At 44.2% G+C, this 19,978-nt stretch overlaps 1 protein-coding gene across 1 annotated transcript in view; it reads right to left on the reverse strand.

Annotated features, from left to right (window-relative positions):
* adgrl3.1 (adhesion G protein-coupled receptor L3.1) overlaps positions 1-19,978 on the reverse strand; it is a 170,052-nt gene that overhangs the window by 15,965 nt on the left and 134,109 nt on the right. Inside the window, exons 15-19 of the mRNA XM_065959108.1 lie at positions 18,612-18,788; positions 17,490-17,699; positions 8,364-8,584; positions 4,783-4,849; positions 2,465-2,556 (exon numbers count right to left, since the gene is read on the reverse strand). Coding sequence (XP_065815180.1) covers positions 2,465-2,556; positions 4,783-4,849; positions 8,364-8,584; positions 17,490-17,699; positions 18,612-18,788 — 767 coding nt within the window. The remainder of the gene's footprint in view (positions 1-2,464; positions 2,557-4,782; positions 4,850-8,363; positions 8,585-17,489; positions 17,700-18,611; positions 18,789-19,978) is intronic.

The raw sequence follows: 19,978 nt of genomic DNA on the forward strand, positions 1-19,978 counted from the left end.
GGCTTCTACAGACCAAATCAAAACGACAAGCAAGCCAATCAAAATGTCTCCGGGGAAAGACGAAAAAAAGCCTTTTGATTGGAGAGTGGCCTTACCAGAGCCCAATCCACAACAAAGACAACTTATGATGGCTGGGAGTTAAAGAGACAAAGAAAACAAAAGGAGGGGGAAAAATTAAGAAGGAAAAGGGCATGATGATGATTAACAAGTAAATGAACCACTATAAGACACGACTAATGAAGTGAGAGAGATTAAAATCTATTCAGCCTTCAGTGTGCTCAGGAAAGACATTCCAAAAAGGGGAGGAAAAAAATAAAAAAAAGCATCAAATTGGAAGTCATTCTTTAATTGTCAGATTTCATTGGGTTTTTTTTTTCATCGCATTTTCCTCAACTGCACTAAAGATCATCTGGTTTGTCTTTGTTTCTTCAAATCTTCCCTCGTGGAGTCCAAGTCTCATTCACTGCTGTCGTTAAAGAAACATCGGCAGGAATATAAATCAAATGAGTAAGCCGCTTTGTGCTTTACATTAGAAGTTCCCGGCGGCTCTGAGCTCTGAGACTTGGCATATTGTTCAAATTAAACCGAGCCTTTTTGACCCGAGCTGCACTGGAAGGACAAATAACACAACCCTGATTGGTTATCTTAGCACACAGAGTTTCAGCGCTGAGTGGGAATGACATCATAGTTCAGTGACACTCACTAATAGTGATATAAACAATAGTTATAATGGTAAGACAACAGGATGGATTCAATGAGGGAGTTGAACTGTGCTGCGTGTGACATGCTAACATACAGTCAAACGCTGATGGACATGGTTACACGTTAAAGAGATTGACGCCACTGTCCGGTCTGTGAGGTAAATGTGAAGCTGAAGTCAGCAGCTTAGGGAAGTGTGAAGGCAGGAAGCCAGGCTGTGGTGAAAGGTAAAGAAAAATGTAACAGCTCACGTCTTGTTTTCTCTTTGTGAGGACAAAATGAGTTTCCTGTTTTGCAGAGGGTTGTGTGCCGGACACAGCCGGTAGTCTCAGTGGAAATGTCCATATGGGAAATTATGTCTCAAACTAACATACACTATGAAAAGTTATCCTGTACTGATTCCCCCCTTCCTATTCCCCCGCTAGCCTGCACTCACACTGCTCCAGGACTAACCTGGGCCTGAGCACCGTTACCTCTTTTACATAACGTCGTATTAGAAACACACGCATGGCTTTAGGTGATCATGAAGCGTGCTTAGTTTACAACGCAGGCGGCCTCCCAAACAAAAAAGTACACTTTGAGTCAGATACAGACAGAACCCTCCAGGCTTTCTCGATGATGAAGTCCGTCCACATCGAGTACCCGTGCTTGTGCTCGTGCCATGCCAAAGCACACCAGAGGTGGAGCTGAGGCGGGACTTTAGCCTCCTGCTAAACAGTTAACACAGTCGGTCTGTCAGTCAGATCAGCCATGCTGCTAATTATGCAAAACTCTGTAATCAATATGATCAAAACAGACGAGTTATGTGCTACTAACTGCACAGTGAGTAGCAATGAAGAAAAAAGCTTTTCAGGCCAAAGCTGTTTTCTGAATCAGGCTGTAAACATGTTTATTTCTGCTGTAAGAATCATTTTAACATGTGTGTTGTTGGGTCTTCTGGGGATTTTTACAGCCTGTCTCAAGTGGATTCTTGAGGAAATGCAGTATTTTTTTTGCGCTTTAGTATTTGGGAGAAGACCAGAGGTTGCTGCGTGATGCGGAACTAGTTCCCGACTTCTTAAGCCCTGCCACATACTGTGTTTTCCCCCTCTCTGGTTATTCCTCTTTGGAATCAAACAAACACGATATCCAGCAGAGCTCTTAATGAAGCGCTGGAGGGAGAAATATTTTTTAACCTTCAGTTCAAGACAAGCTCCTTGGCTTTCCCCTTGAGTAAAGTCCATAGAAAGCAGTGGGCGGAGCCACTGTGACACTCCTCCTTTTGAAGCTCTGAATTTGGCGGTGGCCATGTTGGCTTTTTGAAACCATTAACGAACACGTACAACCAGGAATCAAAACCTTTAGCCCATTTCTATGATGTTTCTGCGGTAATAAATCAAGTATGAAGTATATTCCCCATGTCTGATTTATCCTGCAAACAGTGGAGGCAGCATTAGAAATAATTCAGATGTAACCCACTTGAGAATGGGCTCTACTTCTTTAGAACCAGAGGCTTCATCCACTTCTTCTATACACTCTGTATGTTCCTGTCTTAATGCAAAGCTAAACTGACAGCCTGCTGGCTTCAGCTGCCATATTGACCGGGCAGACATGAGAGTGCTATCAATCTTCTGATTTAACTCTCTGCAAGAAGGTAATAAATGCATTTCCCAACGGGCTGAATCATTCCCTTAACTTAATCCAAGCATAAAAAAGTCACACCCACATCCCCAAAAACCAGGCGCGCTGGTATGACGGCAGCGACCGCACGCATGCATGCACTTACTTGATGTTGTCCAGACACCCAGAGTCTGGTTTGAGGATGGCCGTGTGATGGAACATCTTATAAAGAGCGATGCCGAGGAAGATGACATTCAGCTGGAAAAAAGAAACAACACAGGGAAAAAAAACCACAAGAAAACAAGTTGATATCCTGCAACAATATGCCTAATTAAAGACACAATGTCACCACAACAACTCAGTCATAAACCATGCATATCATTTGATTTTTTTTTTTCCTTCCAGCGGTAATTGGCTTGGGGGACACACTTTCAGCCCACAATCAACATCTCTTTATGCGCTCTAAAAAAAACTAAAAAACAGACGCTCGAGCATGAGGGAAAATACAGCAGTCATTATATCCAGTGAGGATGCTACAAAAGAAATCCAATTCTCACTGATGCCGTCTTTTCTATTGGCCTGCTAATGCACAGACTGGGCGGTGTAATAATGACTGTCTGGGCTGGTTGTGCGGGGTCTCTGAGCCGGTATATGTTACCAATGGGCTGAGAGTCATAACAGAGCAGTCCCACCTGCACCACTGCCACTTACAGCCTCGGTTAGATCACTGATAGCCTGCCTGACATTTCCTAAATGAGTACAGAGCTTGAGTGCGTGCGCGCCGACATTCACCTAATTGGGAACATCTCTCTTTTTTTTTTTTTCTCCCCAAACACTACCTTTTTATATATATTTTTTCTTGTTCTGTCTGAGTGCCTGTCTATTCGTCTAGCTCTATTTCTGTCTCTGTTTACTCGTTCAAGGTATGCTGACTGTGACTGCTCTTCAGAACAGTGTGCAGACTGGTGGAGCATTAGTTCAGTCATTGACACTGGCTGAGTTCACTGACGGTGTTTTCCCTTTTTTTACTGTGTAATTAGTCTAAATTCAGAAGGCTGGGGGGTGTGTGTGTGTGTGTGGGGGGGGGGGGGGGGTGGGGGGGGGTACTCTGTCTGGATCATCAAAAGGTGCCTCAGAGCTACACATCTTAGTCGGGTTTCTTATCATTATCTGCCGTTTGTCCTCTGTGACCTTCCAAGGATTTCTAGCTTTTTTTGGAATATGTTGCCACCTATGGAGTTAATCCACGAGCGGGAATTATGACTTTGCCGTCCTCAGATCCTCCTTGACTGCTGAGGAGATCAGGGGCAAACCTTGAAGGAGATTAACAAACACCTTAAAGGCAAACCTGAGGTATCAGCATGAGTTGTCTCCATACCAAAAATGTTTAACTAAAAATCCAACGATATTGACACCTGCTTCAAAACCCGAGCGTCAAAAGCCCAGTCCTGAAAACATTTCAGTCAAAGAGGCAGCTTTGTGTTTTTAGACACTTCAGTGTTATTTTAGTGAATATTACATGAGCACAAAAGCACCTTTAAAGAATGCATGGACTCATTACACTACCTCCACACAGACACGACTCTACTTTACCATATAAATGCTGCTTGTCTTATTTAATCTGTTATGTACATGGTATAAACACGTCTTATTTACATAATGTCTGTGTCGTTCATTTGATTTAATACTTTTGTACAGGTCTCATTTTAATACGACAGGGTTTGATTATCGTTTTCTTTTGATCGCTGTCGGTTTTTATTTAGACTTCTGTCTGGATTAACATACACATGGAGGTGGGGGGGGGGGGTGTTGTTAGATGTAACACATGTTTCATGTCATGTGTCTTGAAAGCTGCTACTACTGGATGCTTCAATTTCCCCTGGGATCAAAACAGTATCCATGGGGTCACTGGTGGTGCAGTGGTGCAGTGGTTAGTGCGAGCGCCCCAAATCCCACCTGTGGCTCCTTTCCCGCATGTCATTCCCTACTCTCTCTCTCTCCCTGATTTCCAACTCTATCCACTGTCTTATCTCTCCATTAAAGGCACAAAAAGCACAAAAATAAATCTTACAGTATCCATCCATCCATTCATCTGAATCTGTAGTTTCTTGATGTTTATGATCAATAAAGAATTTTGGGTCTTTTTTATGCCTTCATTTAGACAGGACAGTGGATAGAGTCATACATATGGGAGAGAGAGAGAGGAACACAGCCTCTGTACATGGGGCACGCACACTAACCACTAGGCTACGGGCCCCCCTTCATTACCAAATAGATGATCTGAATATCACAAAGAAGTGGCATCATATCTCTCTTTCTATCACAGCAGTCCTTTGTTAAAAAACATGATTGGAGCTCTGAAGAGCTAAAAGCTACTAGAGTCTGTTCCATGTGTGTGTGTGTGTGTGTGTGTGTGTGTGTGTGTGTGTGTGTGTGTGTGTGTGTGTGTGTGTGTTCGTGAGGATGCATGTTTGTGTATCTCACCATAATGATGAGCGTTGCCGGGCCTATAAAGCTCCAGATGAAGTAGGTGTCCAAACGCAGCCAGCACCTAGAGAGACAGAAATAGAGAGACAAAGATGGAGGAGAGAGAGAGAGAGAGAGTGAGTGAGTGAGAAGGGGAGATTCCAAAAGAGAGAGAGAGAGGGAGAGACAGAGACATCATGTATGACAAACGGGGGGGGGGGGGGGGACAGGAGAGGAAAAGATGCATAGGGATTAATATGTGCTCCAGTCTCAGATGGATGTAGGGTAGCAAGGATTTACCATGAGAGGACAGGACATGCATCATAGTTACACACACACATACAAAAGGGGTGAGGAGGAGGGGAGAGAGCAGTACATTCCATGACATACAGTATATCAAATGCATAGAGGGATAAAGGGAGGACAAAAGGGGGGGGGGTTGAGAAAGTGAAAGAGATGAAGAACAGTGAGGAAGGTGTTGCAGGATGAAGGAAATAGACTCTACGCACTCCACCTCAAACATACATCAAAACAAGAGCGGCAGACAGCCAGGGATGAGCACCCGTGATAAATAAACCTTTCCCCCCCCCCCCCCCCCCCTTAGGGCTCAGATATATGACATGGCCACATCCTGCGCTGGCAAAAATATGACATGACTGTGTTCATTTGAATACTGAGTTATGGATGCAGCCCTCATACCGAGCTATTTATGGAGTCTGGGAACGGCTGTGCGGAGGTTAAAGGGGAGAGGAGGGACACACACACACACTCAAACACACACACAAACATGCACCTTCACATTCAGAGTTAGACGACATGCATGAACACACATATTCCCCGCGCACACACACACAAACACCCACACACATTCATTTCTGACCGCAACCTTAGCATTGGTAGTAAAAGATATACGGCTGTATGCTAAATTATATCACCCGAAACGTCTTCACTCATCAATTACAGCAAGCTGGGTGGAAAGGAATAAAGACGTCCCCGAGTGCCCTCCACTGAGGTCAGACCCAACGGGTTGCAGGGGGAGGGGGGGAGTGGAGGGGGGAGTGTCAGAGAAAAAGCTCTGGAGCAAAATGGCCGACTGATTCATGACCAGCTGCTTTTGAATTATTAATCTTTCAATTTCCACCACATTAGAGAGCCCTCCATTATGGGTCCCGGCCCGTGTCACCGTATCCTCCATTAGGGCTCCTTTGCTAAGTCATTGCAACCTTCATTATAGGAGGTGAATGGGACTTGGAGCCAGTGGCGAGCGAGTGTGGGAGAATTGGTGACAAGGTGACACAGCAGGGATGGCAGATGATATTTCCAGAGGTTTTTGTCTCAATGTGTTATGTCAAAACGTGATAAGTGGCCCCATTTTCAAGGCTGGACTGATAAATGAGTCACAGGAACTTAAGTTTCAGCTTTTTTTTTTTTTGAAGAGAGGAACTTTGCGGTGAAATACTGATTTTTTTTTTGAAGATCAGAGAATCACACTTTTAATGAAATCAGTTTGTTTTAGCATCGATTGTGTGACGAGCTCTTTGTTACTATTTGGGAGGTTTGCAATTAGCCGACTAAATGATTGAACGTCGTTATAATCGGTAGTTCGTTCTGGAATTAGTGGTCAGTTAAACTTTTAATGAGAGCTTTTGCACCGACATCAGAGCGACGACCCTACTGAAATGAAGACATCGTTTACCTTACAGTCACAGCGCCACCTGTTGACAACTGGAAGGTACTGCTTCTGAATTACCACTCGCCCTTCCTACACGGTCGCTCATATTCCCCTTAATTTTTTTTTGAATCATCCTAAGACCTTTGCCATCCTATCTTTTCAATCTCAAAGATCTGTGTCAAATGCCGTGACCATGGCGACGGCTGTCTCACGATCAAACAGGAAGTGGCCGCAACTCTCGTATGCTTTGTATGATCACGGCCCGCCTCTCAACACATTACCATTACTGTATTCAAGTGAAGCCATGGCGCCACCTACTGCAATACTACATCGCACTTGGACCACCTGCTAGAGGGACTATAGTTTCCATACATGGGGTGTGACCTACCGCTAGGCCATCTATCCATCCATCCATTCTCTACACCACTTTCTATACGGCTTTTTCCCGTTCGGGGTCGCGGGGGACTGAAGCTGATCCCAGCTGAGGCGATGGTTCACCATGGACTGTTCACCTGTCAATCACAGGACTGACATATAGAGACGGACAACCAGCCACGCTCACATTCACACCTACGGGCAATTTAAGAGTCACCAATTAACCTAACAGGCATGTCTTTGGACTGTGGGAGGAAGCCGGAGTACTCAGAGAGAACCCCCCGGCATGCAAAGGGAGAACATGCAGGCGCTAACCACTGCCGCCCCCGTGCAGCCTGCTAGGCCATCTAGCGCCCCTTAAATTTGTGTCTAATTCACTTAAAACCGTGAAATGAGTCACCTAGAAACATCCAAACTCCGAAAACATATCACTTCATTTTGCTTTTCTTCCTGTGAAACAAAGGCTTTTGTCTCGAGAAGGCTGCAAGCTAATGTTGCGCAATGTGATCGTTCATCCAGAGCTTGGCATTCACTATCTCATGTTTTAATGATAATCCCACAATGAAATATTGATCTTAGCAGCATAAGGACTGGTGTGAACTGACAATTAAACGTTGCTAAACAACATGACCTCTTGAGCCTGTGAATCATTTAGCAGCCCTATAGTGTCCCCCGTCATTTTTGCATTCCCTATATGGAGCCGCTCATTTTATAAGAAAGTGAAGATTTTTCCACACGCTGCGTATTGCTTCGAGTCCTCTATAGTCATTGTGATTTCATACAATGAACACAAGGCAGAAGACAGGTCACGGACATGCGCAGCGACCGCAGACATTATGTGAACATTATGCACATTATATGCATATGCACTGTATGAATAAAAAGTTGGCTTCTTTTCAGGGTGCAGAAATGTACTAGAGTGGACAAGTCAGCCATGTGGAACTGTTATTAAGTTCACTCCAGTACATTTTTTAGGTGGATTATTATGCATGTATTTCATATGAATGAGGTACCCGCTGCCTTTTCTTGGTTTCACCCCGTTGTCCCCCCAGTTGCACGCGTCAAGCTCGCATGCATATGTTACGATCTTAATGTATGCCCTCATTCCAACGCACTACTCTGCTCTCCCTCCAGGGAAGCCAGTATGGACCGACTACTCCATCACTCCATTCCTCCATCCCTTCGTTCTCGTACTTAAATCACTCCTCTCCTCGCTCAGTCTGCTGCCCTCTGCACCGCCTTCCCGTCTACCCTGCCAGTTAAATCCTTCCATATTCACACATTGTTGCCGCTGTGCTCACGCAGGCACTCAGTGGTGTGTCCTCCCCCTGCTTGTCCCCCTACTTCTCAATTCTTCGCTGCCTCTCTCTCTCCCCTCTCAACCTCTCTGTATTGATGCTTCAGAAGTGCCACAGCTTGTAGAGTCCGCCGCGGCAGACGCAGCCAAAATGACAGCAGGCACTCGAAGCCTCTCTCTCCCCTTCCTCCCTCGCCCCATCATCCACAACACTCTCTCTCTCTATCTCTCTCTCTGCCACCCATACGTCCTTACACTCGGTCGGTGCCGTAGCTCCTGTAGTCCACTGCGGCGGAGACGGCCACTATGACAGCCGGCACTCCGTATCCCGCCAGGTAGAAGTACTTAGTCCTGGAGTGTTCGCTCTCAAACACCTCCACCAGCATGATGTAGAGCTGCACGCCTTCCAGGAACATCCAGGTGAACGCTGCCAAGAAGAAGAAATGGAGCAAGGCCGCAAAGACGGCACAGGCAATCTGTTGAGGGGAAGAGAAGATGAAGAGGATTTTTTTTATTTTTTTTTAAATACAGTAACACACGACAGACACTGAGGAAATATTTAATCTGGTGGACACTTGCACTGCTGAGTTAGTGAGTGGGAAAAAAGACACCAACACTGCAGGCGATAGGGGAATGAGTCGGACTCAGAAAGTAGTCGTTTGTCATATTCACATGGGGGGAGAAAATATGAGGAATTACAGAATGTGCTGCCATTAGCCGAAAAGACATAAAAAGATAGAAACAGATGGTCCTGACAATTAGGACTGATCATGACGGCAACTTGAGCTGACAGAACTCAACATTATTTATGGATAGCGATATATTAGCACCTTCTTAATAACGACATTTATCTTCAGAGATAACAAGTATTAACAAGTGGCTGCCGCAGCATCTACCAAAGGAACAGAGCCCTTTAAAACCTGGCTGAGAGAGAGAGAGAGAAAGAAGGGGGCTGGAGGAACATAGGAGGTTGAACTACTTGGAATCACTTGAAAATACAAAATGATTTTTTTTCGCCAATGCTAAGGATGAGCAATTATAAGTGAAACTGCTGCAAAAATGACTCAGCAGCTTCTTTTTTTTTTTTCCTGAAAGAGACAAAGCACACATAAAGTGTGACACATTTTAAAAAGCACAGGAAAAACCGAGAGTCGCATCACTTTAGATTCTAAATATACGGTTTTTGAGAGACACGTTTTGAGAGCTGAATCTAAAGAGAGGCGAGTGTATTTATACATGGAGCAATTCAAGGTGCTGTACAGACTTTAAAATCACAACATTAGGAACATGAAGGGCATTCAAAGAGATTTACATGAAGGGGAAATGAAGACGTTAAAGGAAGAGCGTGCGACTGTTTCATCCAGTAGATGTCGCCATTGAGCTCCAGCATGAAACCAAAACAAACTGCAGAGGCCTCCACTCACCTCCAGCGACACACCTCCACCCCCCCCTTCTCTCACATTGCATAAAGGAGTTTGGTGCAAGCGGCGGTATTGTATTGTCCTTTGCTCGAGACGATTGCCTGTGTCCTGCATTGTTGTGTTAGCATGCTAATGTTAGCACACTTAAGTTAGCTCGTAGTTAGGAATAATTATTGTCAAATATCAAGTAAATTGTTTAATCGGGTGCCGATGGCTGAGTGGTTAGGGCGTGTGCCCCATGTACAGAGGCTGTAGTCCTCAAAGCGGGCGGACCAGGTTCAAATCCGACCTGTGTTTCCTTTCCTGCATGCCATTCCCCTCTCTCTCTCTCTCTCTCTCTCTCTCTCTCTCTCTCTCTCTCTCTCCCCTATTTCCGACTCTATCCACTGTCCTGTCTCTCCAATAAAGGCATTAAAAGGTCAAAAATAAATCTAAAAAAAAAAAAAAAAAGTATTACATCAGCTCCCAGCAGCGGTTATAATTTCTCTGGAACTGAGTGAATGGGTTTTATTTCCCTCGCTTAGTAACCAGTGAGGGAGGCAGAGGATGATAAAATACTTAGAAAAGAGTCCTCTAAACGTGTAAAAACTAAAAAAAAACTGAGCAGCAGAAAGGAAGAGCAGTGGAGACATAAGAGCGGGTAATCAAAGCTAAAGCTGCATTAACAATTTAGGCAGTAGGACGTGAAGAAGAGAGAGGGGGTGCTTAAGAAAAGAAGGCGACCGAAGAATTAGACGTGGTCCTTCATGGGGATGTTCTAATCTAAAGAGTCACTCTTAAATCACTGAATGGGAGAGCTAACAGACTTTTTTTTCCCTTTTTTTTATAATGGAGGGGTTTGCAGCGAGAGACAATTACCTAATGTCTGACAGACAATGAGTTTAGGGGGCGAGGGAGTCACTCATTTGCATTTCTAATGATCACACAGTGTGGCTTACACACACACACACACACACACACACACGCGCGCACACACAGGTAAAGAAGGGAGAAGGAAAAAAAACAAAAAACATGGCTGCTTATGCAAAGTCATTTAGTTTTTCCTGCTGGAATTACTGGCTTAACCGGCAGCGAGCTAAGTGACGCTAAGGATGTTAATGGAGGTCACAAATAGTCACCAGTAATTAACAGGAGAATGGCACACACACACACACACACACATTCAAACAAAGAAACGTGATCCCTCCCACACAAAGACGCACAAAACAGAAAATTAGCCAGCCTCAATGTCAAACTGCATCCAATCACACGGGTGCTGTCTCTTCATGCAGCGAGAATGAGACGACGCTGCTCTGAGGCTTGCTGAATACTATAGGAGGAGATGAAGGATGCGGCCCTGAACACTCCCTCTCCAATAAGACACACACTCTGCAGCGATTCAAACAGCTCAAAGACAACACAGGCCACCTGAGACGAAGACTTTTCAAAACGTCCAGATCTGTTATTTTGTATACTACAGCAATACTATGGCAGTGTGCACACGTCAAAGCTTCTTACACTATATATGCTGATTGTATTTGGACGACCTTGCCCGGAGGAATTATAGGAAGAATGTCTCATCACAGATATTTGACCCACAGGGACTTTTTGCGGAAGTGCCTCTGTCCAAGTCCTAATCCATGATTGGCGTATTGAATGCAGACCATATGGATTGAGCAGCGCTGACTGTGACTCAAATGCAGACAATGTCAACCCTGATGTTTGAGCTGGAAAAAAAAAAAAAAGGACACTGTGCATGATTAGGAAAAAGGAGCTTTGTGCTGTTTAGAAAACCCAATTGTATTTAATAACTGCTTCAACAAACTGTAGCTGAAGGATTCTAAAAAAAAACATGCTGCACGACCTCGGGGGGGGAAGAACTGTTTCTTTCAGCGCGATGGAACATTTGCAGCTGTGCTTTGTTAACCTGAAAGAAAAACACATGTAGAAAGACGATATTAAAACATCACTGTACAACCCCTGATACACAAAGAGTTGGGACGTTGGGTAAAATTAAAACAAATACCAAATGTGATGATTCGCAAAACACTGAAAACTCAAATTGAATTGGAAATAGCGCAAAGACAAAACGTTAAATTTTTAACCTGTGACTGTTTTTGGGAAATGATATGCACACTTTGAATTTGATGCACACAATGGAAAATGGACTTGAGCTTTTAGAGCGCTCCTCTAGTCTTCTGACTACTCAAAGCGCTTTTCCACCGCAGGTCACAGGTGAGCACATTCACACACTGATGGTAGAGGCTGCTGTGTGAAGTGACCCTCAGAAGTAACTAATCCCATTCTTACGCATTCATAAGTGCAGATGAAGCAGTGGGAACAACTTAAGTGTCTTGCCCAAGGACACATCGGACATGTGGCTGCAGGAGCTGGGGATCGAACCCTCGACCTTCCAGTTGAGAGACAACTGACTCCACCAACTGAGCCACAGCCGCCCCAAATTGACAATGATTACACACATTATCAATTGATGCCAGTTAAAGGAACTGTATTCAATCCATATGTTCCTGTTTGCATCTTCTTGCTGCTGGAGATCGAACCCTCGACCTTCCAGTTCAGAGACTACAGACTCTACCAATTAATCCACAGCTCATTAGGTTTCAAAGAAGATGGGATGGAGGAACAAGAGGCTGGAAACGTGGTGGAATGCTTAAAAAAAACACACCTAATGGAACAGCTCACATTTAATCAGGTCTAGAAGAAAAGAAAATCTCTAAATGCAGCAGACAAGGCTAAAAAACCAATATTATTGGGTGGCCGTGATCTGCAGGCCCTCAGATCCTCACACTGCTCTGCATTAATGATTCCAATGCCAAACCACATTCTGGACAAATAACAGCAGCATGGCTCTGTAGTGCTGAAACTTGCTCTGCTTGGTTAAATTAGACAAAGGAAGACCCTGAACTGTTGAACTGCTGATATCCTACATCGAGCGGGAACGGTGGAACAATCCACTTTCAAAATTACACAAATTAAGTCTCCTCAGCTCCCAGAACATTTGAAAAGTGTTGTTTAAAGAAAAAAATGATGCAACAGAGCAGTAAATATAACTCTGTCTCAACGTGTTGCAGGCATCAAATTCAAATTTGTCACATCATTTCCCAAAATCCATGACATTTCTCCCCTTCAGCATTTGATTTGTAGTTTTTTGCTACTTTCAATTCAATAAGTGGTTTCAATGTTTTGCAAATCATCACATTTTGTTTTATTGTCTCACTTTTTTTTCAGGAATAGGGATTGTGCATTTGATCTACTCACTGTGAGTAAAACAGCCTACGGTATAACCTTCAGCTTCTGAATTGTAATTTACATGCAACAAAGCTCAACCAATCCCTGGAGCCCGTGAACAAGGCACACACATTACTTTGAGTTGTTTAACAAGGTAATGCTCGAGCTCGGAGCTCGCCAATGTGTTTGTTTTTTTGCCCACAATAGAGTCAGGTAAGGTCTTCTTTTTTTTTTTTTCTTCCACAGCTAGCTGCACATTTTGTTATTCCTCCTCTTGCTCTGCAGTTGTGGGCTGCAGAAAGCTGAGCACAGTTCCACATGAGCAGCGAAAAGTCACGCCTCATTAACCGTGAAGGAAAGTCCCAATCTGGTCCGGTTTGTGTAGTGGGAGTAAAAGAAAGAAAAAAAAACAGAAAATGACAAATTAGGGTTTGACTAGTGAATTCTCTTTAGCCCTATGTGCACAAGCCTCCAGAACTGCAGAGAGAGAGAAGGACCACTTTCAGGATCACATGTTAAGAGTCAATTTGAACAGATCACCTTGCTACTCTAAAGAGGGCATCGCTGATAAAAGAAGAGGAGCTTTGAGAGGTTTCACTATTATAAATAAATGCTACAACCGCACAGAAGTGGAGCATGCTGAATTTATGAACTCTTTTTTATTTGATGTAAAGCCGACCCTGAGGAGTCACGAGCATTGAGTAGTGCTTGATATTCTGATGCAAACATGACATACAGCCAATTCAGACTGACACAGTAACCTACAGTATAATCCACATCACTTTGGTCTGAATGAGGGATCAGATGACTTTACGGTGAAACATAGTCAACCCCTGCTAGTAAACTAAACTAATTATGAATATTTGCATTAATTCAGGCCAACAATGACGGTCAAATGTTGTGTATAAGCTGTAATGCAACGGCCCGCCACTAGATGGGGCTGTAGCTCCAGCTGAATGGCTACTGCCATAATGCTCTACTTCCTGGATGTAAACCAGCGCAGTGGACGGATGGCGAGTAGCCTTTATTGGATAGGACAGCTGAAGAGAGACAGGAAATGTTGGGAGGGAAGAGAGGGGGGATGACATGCGGCAAAGGGCCGATGTCGGATTCTAACCCATGACATCTGCAAGGAGAGGTTTAGCCTCCATACATGGGCTGTGCAATATAAACACTAGGCCATTGGTGCCCCAGTTTGGCCAGATTTTGCTCTAGAAAATGGAGAGTTATATATGCAGGCTGTGTCAGGTCAAACTGGCATTTCCATGTAACCACTGGTGCGATTTGTAACCAGTACAAGCATGTGGACATGAGTGTAAGGACCGATGGCTGGAGGTGCTGGACCAGTTTAACATTGTCTAAAACGTTGTAATCCTGTGTTGATCCAGGGTAAATAAAATGTGTTCTGAGTGTTTTCCTCACTTTAGACAAGCTGTCTGAATTAACATGGAAATGAGTCGATAGGAAGATCCCCGGACTGAACGTCGACGTGACGTTTTCCCGCCTCTGTTCCTGTTTACATCACAGAACTGTGAATCCAGAGTTCCAGTTTTTTAATTGCAATTGAGTAACAATACGTTTTTCTAGGGGACAAACCAAAAAAAGCAAGAAAGCAAGCGACACCTGTCTGCAAAACTCCTCCATGATCAATATTTGCAGTCGATACAGCTACATCACTTTGAAAACACTATAACACTGTTACACTCCCACTAGCTTACTGATGAGTCATCGCCTCATTTAAGATGTTTTAATATGCTCAGAGTTTTAGTGTCTTCTTTTAGCTCGATGTCGTATTTCTTAAAATTCTGTTCATGTTATTTATGTTTTTTTAAGATGTAAAAGCACAGTGTGTGTTTCTCCATGTTTGAATTGTGCTTTATAAATAAACGGCCTCACACAGATCAGGGGCCGCACAGTATTGTTAACCAAACAGGACTGGATGTATTCAGGTTTATCTTTCAGTCCGTCAGTGATGTGTGCACACCGGGGTCTCGTCTGAAAACGACATGGCAGCAGCTCTTCACACAGGTTCAACCCGTATTCAGCATGCCGCCTCACGTGGGCTTTGTTTGTGAACATTTGATTATTTTACGAACATCCTCCTCACAACCACCGGGATTCCCTGGCAGAAGTGATCGACTGCAGCTACTGTAGCCTGAGGGCGGGGAAAGACTAACAAAGGCAAGTGAACGCTGAAGAGCAGCATAGATATAACCTCGGCTAAAAACAAAGCTAATGCACGAGCTGGAACACAATATCCAGCCAATAAACCCGCCAGTGTAATAAGTACTTTGTGTATTGTTAATCACTTCTGCTACAACTGGGAACAGACTAAAGAACAACCAAATGAGGTCTTTGCACTCTACATATTTATTATATTTAGGTTATCTTTCCATTTAAGCAGAATAACAACCTCATTGCTTTACATTATGTTCTCCTTTCCTGCCGGGGTTGGCGATCCGTCCTAATCTACAAACTGAAACATGATTAATCAAAGGAATGACGTCACGGAAAACTGAGTTTTTTGCAGAATAACAACACAACTAAATGTCACAATATATGAGATAAAGTTGCACAATCAAGGCTGGCTTGGATCCGGTCACTCTTTTTTTTTTTTTTTTTTTACCTCCCACTCTTTTTTAACCTGCAGCATAATGTAATGACGTATAATATCAAATCAAGGCTTACAGTATTCAAGCAATCGTCTGTTTTATGAAGCGAATAAGGTTTCAACTTGAACATACTGACATGCTCTTTGTCTCGCTCATAATCAGAGAAAATATATATTTTAGTTGATTATTTTGAGGCTGGTAAGAATCACATGTCCTCAAAGGATATTGTAGCATATTAAGCTGTCGTATTGAAATCACTCTAACCTTACTGTTATTTACCAGCCACTGTGACTGGTAAGTTGAGAAAATTCACCCGTCACTACAAAAGAAAACACCTGTATTTGGCAGGTGACTGGTGCTAACCTTTAACCTTGGTTTGAATACACATATATCCAACCCAGAGAAACTTCTGTTTTCCATTTATCCTGGGAGTGCTGCATGCTTCAAATCTGCAGGGTTTTTTTTTAATTCACCTAGCGGCGAATGTGGTCAACCACTGACAGCAAGTTAGTAAACATTTCACAACATGCTCTGCCAACACTGCAGTCTGATCGGTGGTATTGTTTTTGCCAAACCTCTGCCAGGACAGAATGAAAAAAATGGGAAAACAGCCTCCTAGTTTCGAAACTTCTGTCAGACAGTCACTTTGTAAAATAAAGTAAAAAACACTGTATCTCTCTTTCCAGAGAGAAAAGTGGAATTAGTTTTCTAATGTATACAGACAGTGGATCTCCCTGAGGCCAATCTCTGATTTGTTATATATGGATATGTAGACGTAAAACTGATTTGACTTGATTTTGTTAAAGTTAAAGTTCCTGTTCTGCTGTATTTATATTTTTGTGTAAGTTAATTGAGAGAAACAGAAAGCAGAGGCAGAGTCCTTGTAAGCTTATGCTCAGAAAAGTCAAAGTTGCAGCCAGGACAGAAAGACATCAAATACTGATGTCGCTGCACAGAAGAGGAATACTCTAAAACATGGATGCCTCACACCACGCGTCAACCTCTGGTGTTAATACTGAATCCAATGGGGAAGAGCAAAGAACAACTGCAGTTCCTCAACAGTCCACTAGAGGCAGCCTCCCAAAGCACCAGAAGAACACCACTGTAAAAAAAAAATCCCATTTTTACAGCAGAATTTAACATGTTTACAACCTGATTGTTTAACCGTTTTCTTTATTGGTGCACGCTGAAGTCAGGTGGGGAAAGCATTTCTAATATGGTGGGTGCACCACTTCTCACCTCTTCAGAAACCAATGGGTGACATCACTCATGCTACATCCATGTTTTATACAGCCTGACAGAACGGCAGATTTACACAATCACCCGTTTCGTCACCAAATCCCAATCTACCCCTCTCTGTGTGTGTTTTTACAGGACATTTAAATAGCACAAGTGCGGTGGACCTTTTCGGGGATATTGTGACTGTCTCCTTGTTTGTTTGCATATGTTATGTCTTCTGTTTTTGTTATGCAGCAGGTAGATGGAGTACAGAGTGCTGATCACTGTGACAGAAATCAACAAGTTCCATGCTCCTCTCCTATCTGACAGAGACTCTCTTCTCCTGCAGGGTTTCTTCCTCTCAGGGCCCTAAACATCCTTTCATCACACAACACAACACATGAAACTCACATCCACCTGATTCTTAATTGTGCTTTTTATTATTCTGTTTATGTAAATGAATGACTCACAGCCTGCGTCTGCCTCTCTTATGTTCAAAATGTCATTACTTTGGCACATTATCTTAATGTGTGTGGCTTTGTCTTACTTATGACCATACATCTGTTTTGTGTTGTAACAGTGACCATGATGTTCGGCCAAAATTCCCATCAGGTAATCTTGAAGTGCAGGTGAAGGTTTGTGTCTAATTTGAGTAAATTCCCACAGTGCTTTGCTGAGATATCGCATTTTTGAGAACCAAAAGGACAACCCCAAAAAACACAATCCCCCCCTGGCCAGTACTGTATCTGCAAGAAGGCATACAAATCACAGTTATGGACAGTCCATTACGTGTCCCTCATGGCACAAAGACCATGCAAGCACATGTGATATATGTATTTTCCACCACACACACACACACACACACAGAAAGCAACACCCCCCCCCCCCCCCGCCCTTCTTACCGGCTGATCGGCCCTGTTGATCCCAACCAGGAAGAGTGACTCAGCGATGAAGAGGCTGATACAGAGGTTCTTGTGGATGGTGTTGCGGTCACTCTGCAGTCCGCGGAAGAAGCAGAAGGTGAAGATGCAGATAAGGAGGCAGACCAGCGACAGCAGGATCCCCACCCATGTGATTACATCGAGGAGCAGGTCGTGCATGCTGTCTGCCTTCTGTGGAAAGTGGAAAGAAAAGATAGGGCTATATTTAGCTTTGTTTATACCCTCTGATTGTGGGAAAAACACGAGTCATGAGTCATGCTATTGCAACATGGGACATACACACTATAAGGACAAGACACGTCGGGGGCTGTGTGTCGCGTTCAGGGCCACAGCGTTACGCCGTGTTGCACAGGTGCGCTGGCTCTATCCATCAGTGTCCTGCAACCTGGCAGCCAGAGCAATGTTCAACACAGCACTGCTGTGATGGATCTACTGCTCAAACCCCCACACACACACACACTGTGTTCACAAAGAGCTGGCAAACTAGCTCTGACCATGACCCCTTTGGAAGTAACACACAATCTCTGGCCCAGAGGGAGAGGCTGGGTGTCACACAATATCTAGAGTTACAAGAGCTGATTTGTGAGGAGAAACTAAGTCTTAACGAAACAAAAGAGAGGAGACAAAAAGTACTTATCCCACACACACATAGTGGGGGACAATGAGGCTTTTATCCACTGCAGACAGTGGCTCAAGGATATCAACATAAATGAGCCACCTTCACTTTCTGAAGAGTCACAAAAGAGGGCCGGCAGCTTTTTATCTCTCATGTAAGATTCTATGGTGAATTAAAAACATCCAAAGACTCCCATCACAGATATTTGAAAATGCATTTTGTCAACCCCGATGTCATCATCTGGCCTGACGAATCAATTGTAAAAATTCTCCCTGCCAAGTGTGATTATTCACTGCAAGAGAGTCCGGAGATTTCAGATCTTTTTTCCAGATGTTGTGGTCGGCCTCTCTTCCTGCCGTCCACATTTTCTTTTTTAGAAAACGTCGTCCGCCCTTGCCAGGCCGAATCCTTTGATCATGCCCAGCACTCCTCGCTCTGGCAGGGGGAAAGCAGAACAAAACGCCTACCTTGACCTCCACGTGGGCCATGAGCACCGCGAAGCTGGTGAGGTGCGTGCAGGAGCAGCTGGTGTGCGTGCGATTGGTCGCCAGGAGACGGCAATCCTGCGTCGACCAGAATCCCGTCATGGTGCGCTTGGAGTAGCTCCAGAACGAACAGTTGGGATTGAAGTTCTCTTCCGAATGCTAAGGGGGGGGGGGGCAGCAAGGGAGGAGGGAAGAAAGAGAGACAGAGTGAGAGAGGAACCAAAAAAAACAAAATGAAGAGGGGTGATGGAGCAGGAAAGAGAGAGCACAGATACTTAGTCATGGGGGGAGGTGGGAGGTAGATACATGGAGCGTTGGGAGAGCCAAAAGAGAAGTGAGAAAAACGGTGGGAGGAAGTGGTGGAGAGAGAAAAAAGGATGGAGAGGAAGAAACACGGAGAGGGAGTCAAGCACACACAACAACAAGACAACAAACAGAAGGGACAGGATGCAGCAACAAATAAACAGAGAGCCATGGCAGGAGGTGGTGGTGGCGGCGGTGGCGGCGGTGTGTCCACGCTTCTTGTGTGAGATTGTGGAGTGTAGGAGCTGCTTGTGTTGTGTAAACTGATGAGCCTGTGTGTGTGTTTGTGTGTGTGTGTGTGTGTGTGTGTGTGTGTGTGTGTGTGTGTGTGTGTGTGTGTGTGTGTGTGTGTGTGTTGGGTTTTGTATGGTAACACACAAAATGAGCAAAGTGAGACACTGAGGATTTTTTTTTTTTTTTTGCCTACAAGCTGGATCACCAACTGGATCAACATTTGCTTGTTGAATGAGCATGAGAATGAGTAATATCTTCTGTAATATGGGCGAGGACAATCAAGTGCCTGTAGACAAAGCAGCCTTCGTTCAGTCAGTGGTAAGACCTTTAAGCCGGGGCCGCGTTCACTGTTTTAACCTTGTGTCGGCGTGCACAACCAGCAGAGTCCATGAACGTATTTGTTCACACATAGTTGGCAGTGCACGTTGCACGCTACTGGAGGAGACCTCTAGAGGGCGACACCGGGGAGCTCAGGCTGTATGCAGCTATCGTCTGTGCTGGATGTGAACTACAAACATGGTCGACACTCGGGTAGGGTTCCTATGTTCTGAGATGAGCGCTAACATTATAGTAACATCAATAATAAATAGTCACATCAGATCAGCTCAGGCATTTCCTGTGTGTCCATTTAGTTTTGCAGGTTTCCATGACAACTTCTAAATTGGGACTTATCTGTCGCCTGCTGCTTTGACAGGCTGGCTCGTCGCTGTGCAGTCGCAATGACACACCGTACAGATGTGGATAAGTGCAGACTGGTCTCCAAAAACTTTCTACAATCCCTGCTGCCTCTACACTGCCCCTACAGTACATAG

Source organism: Labrus bergylta, chromosome 1 (assembly GCF_963930695.1).
Source record: "Labrus bergylta chromosome 1, fLabBer1.1, whole genome shotgun sequence".
Classification (NCBI taxonomy): Eukaryota; Metazoa; Chordata; class Actinopteri; order Labriformes; family Labridae; genus Labrus; species Labrus bergylta.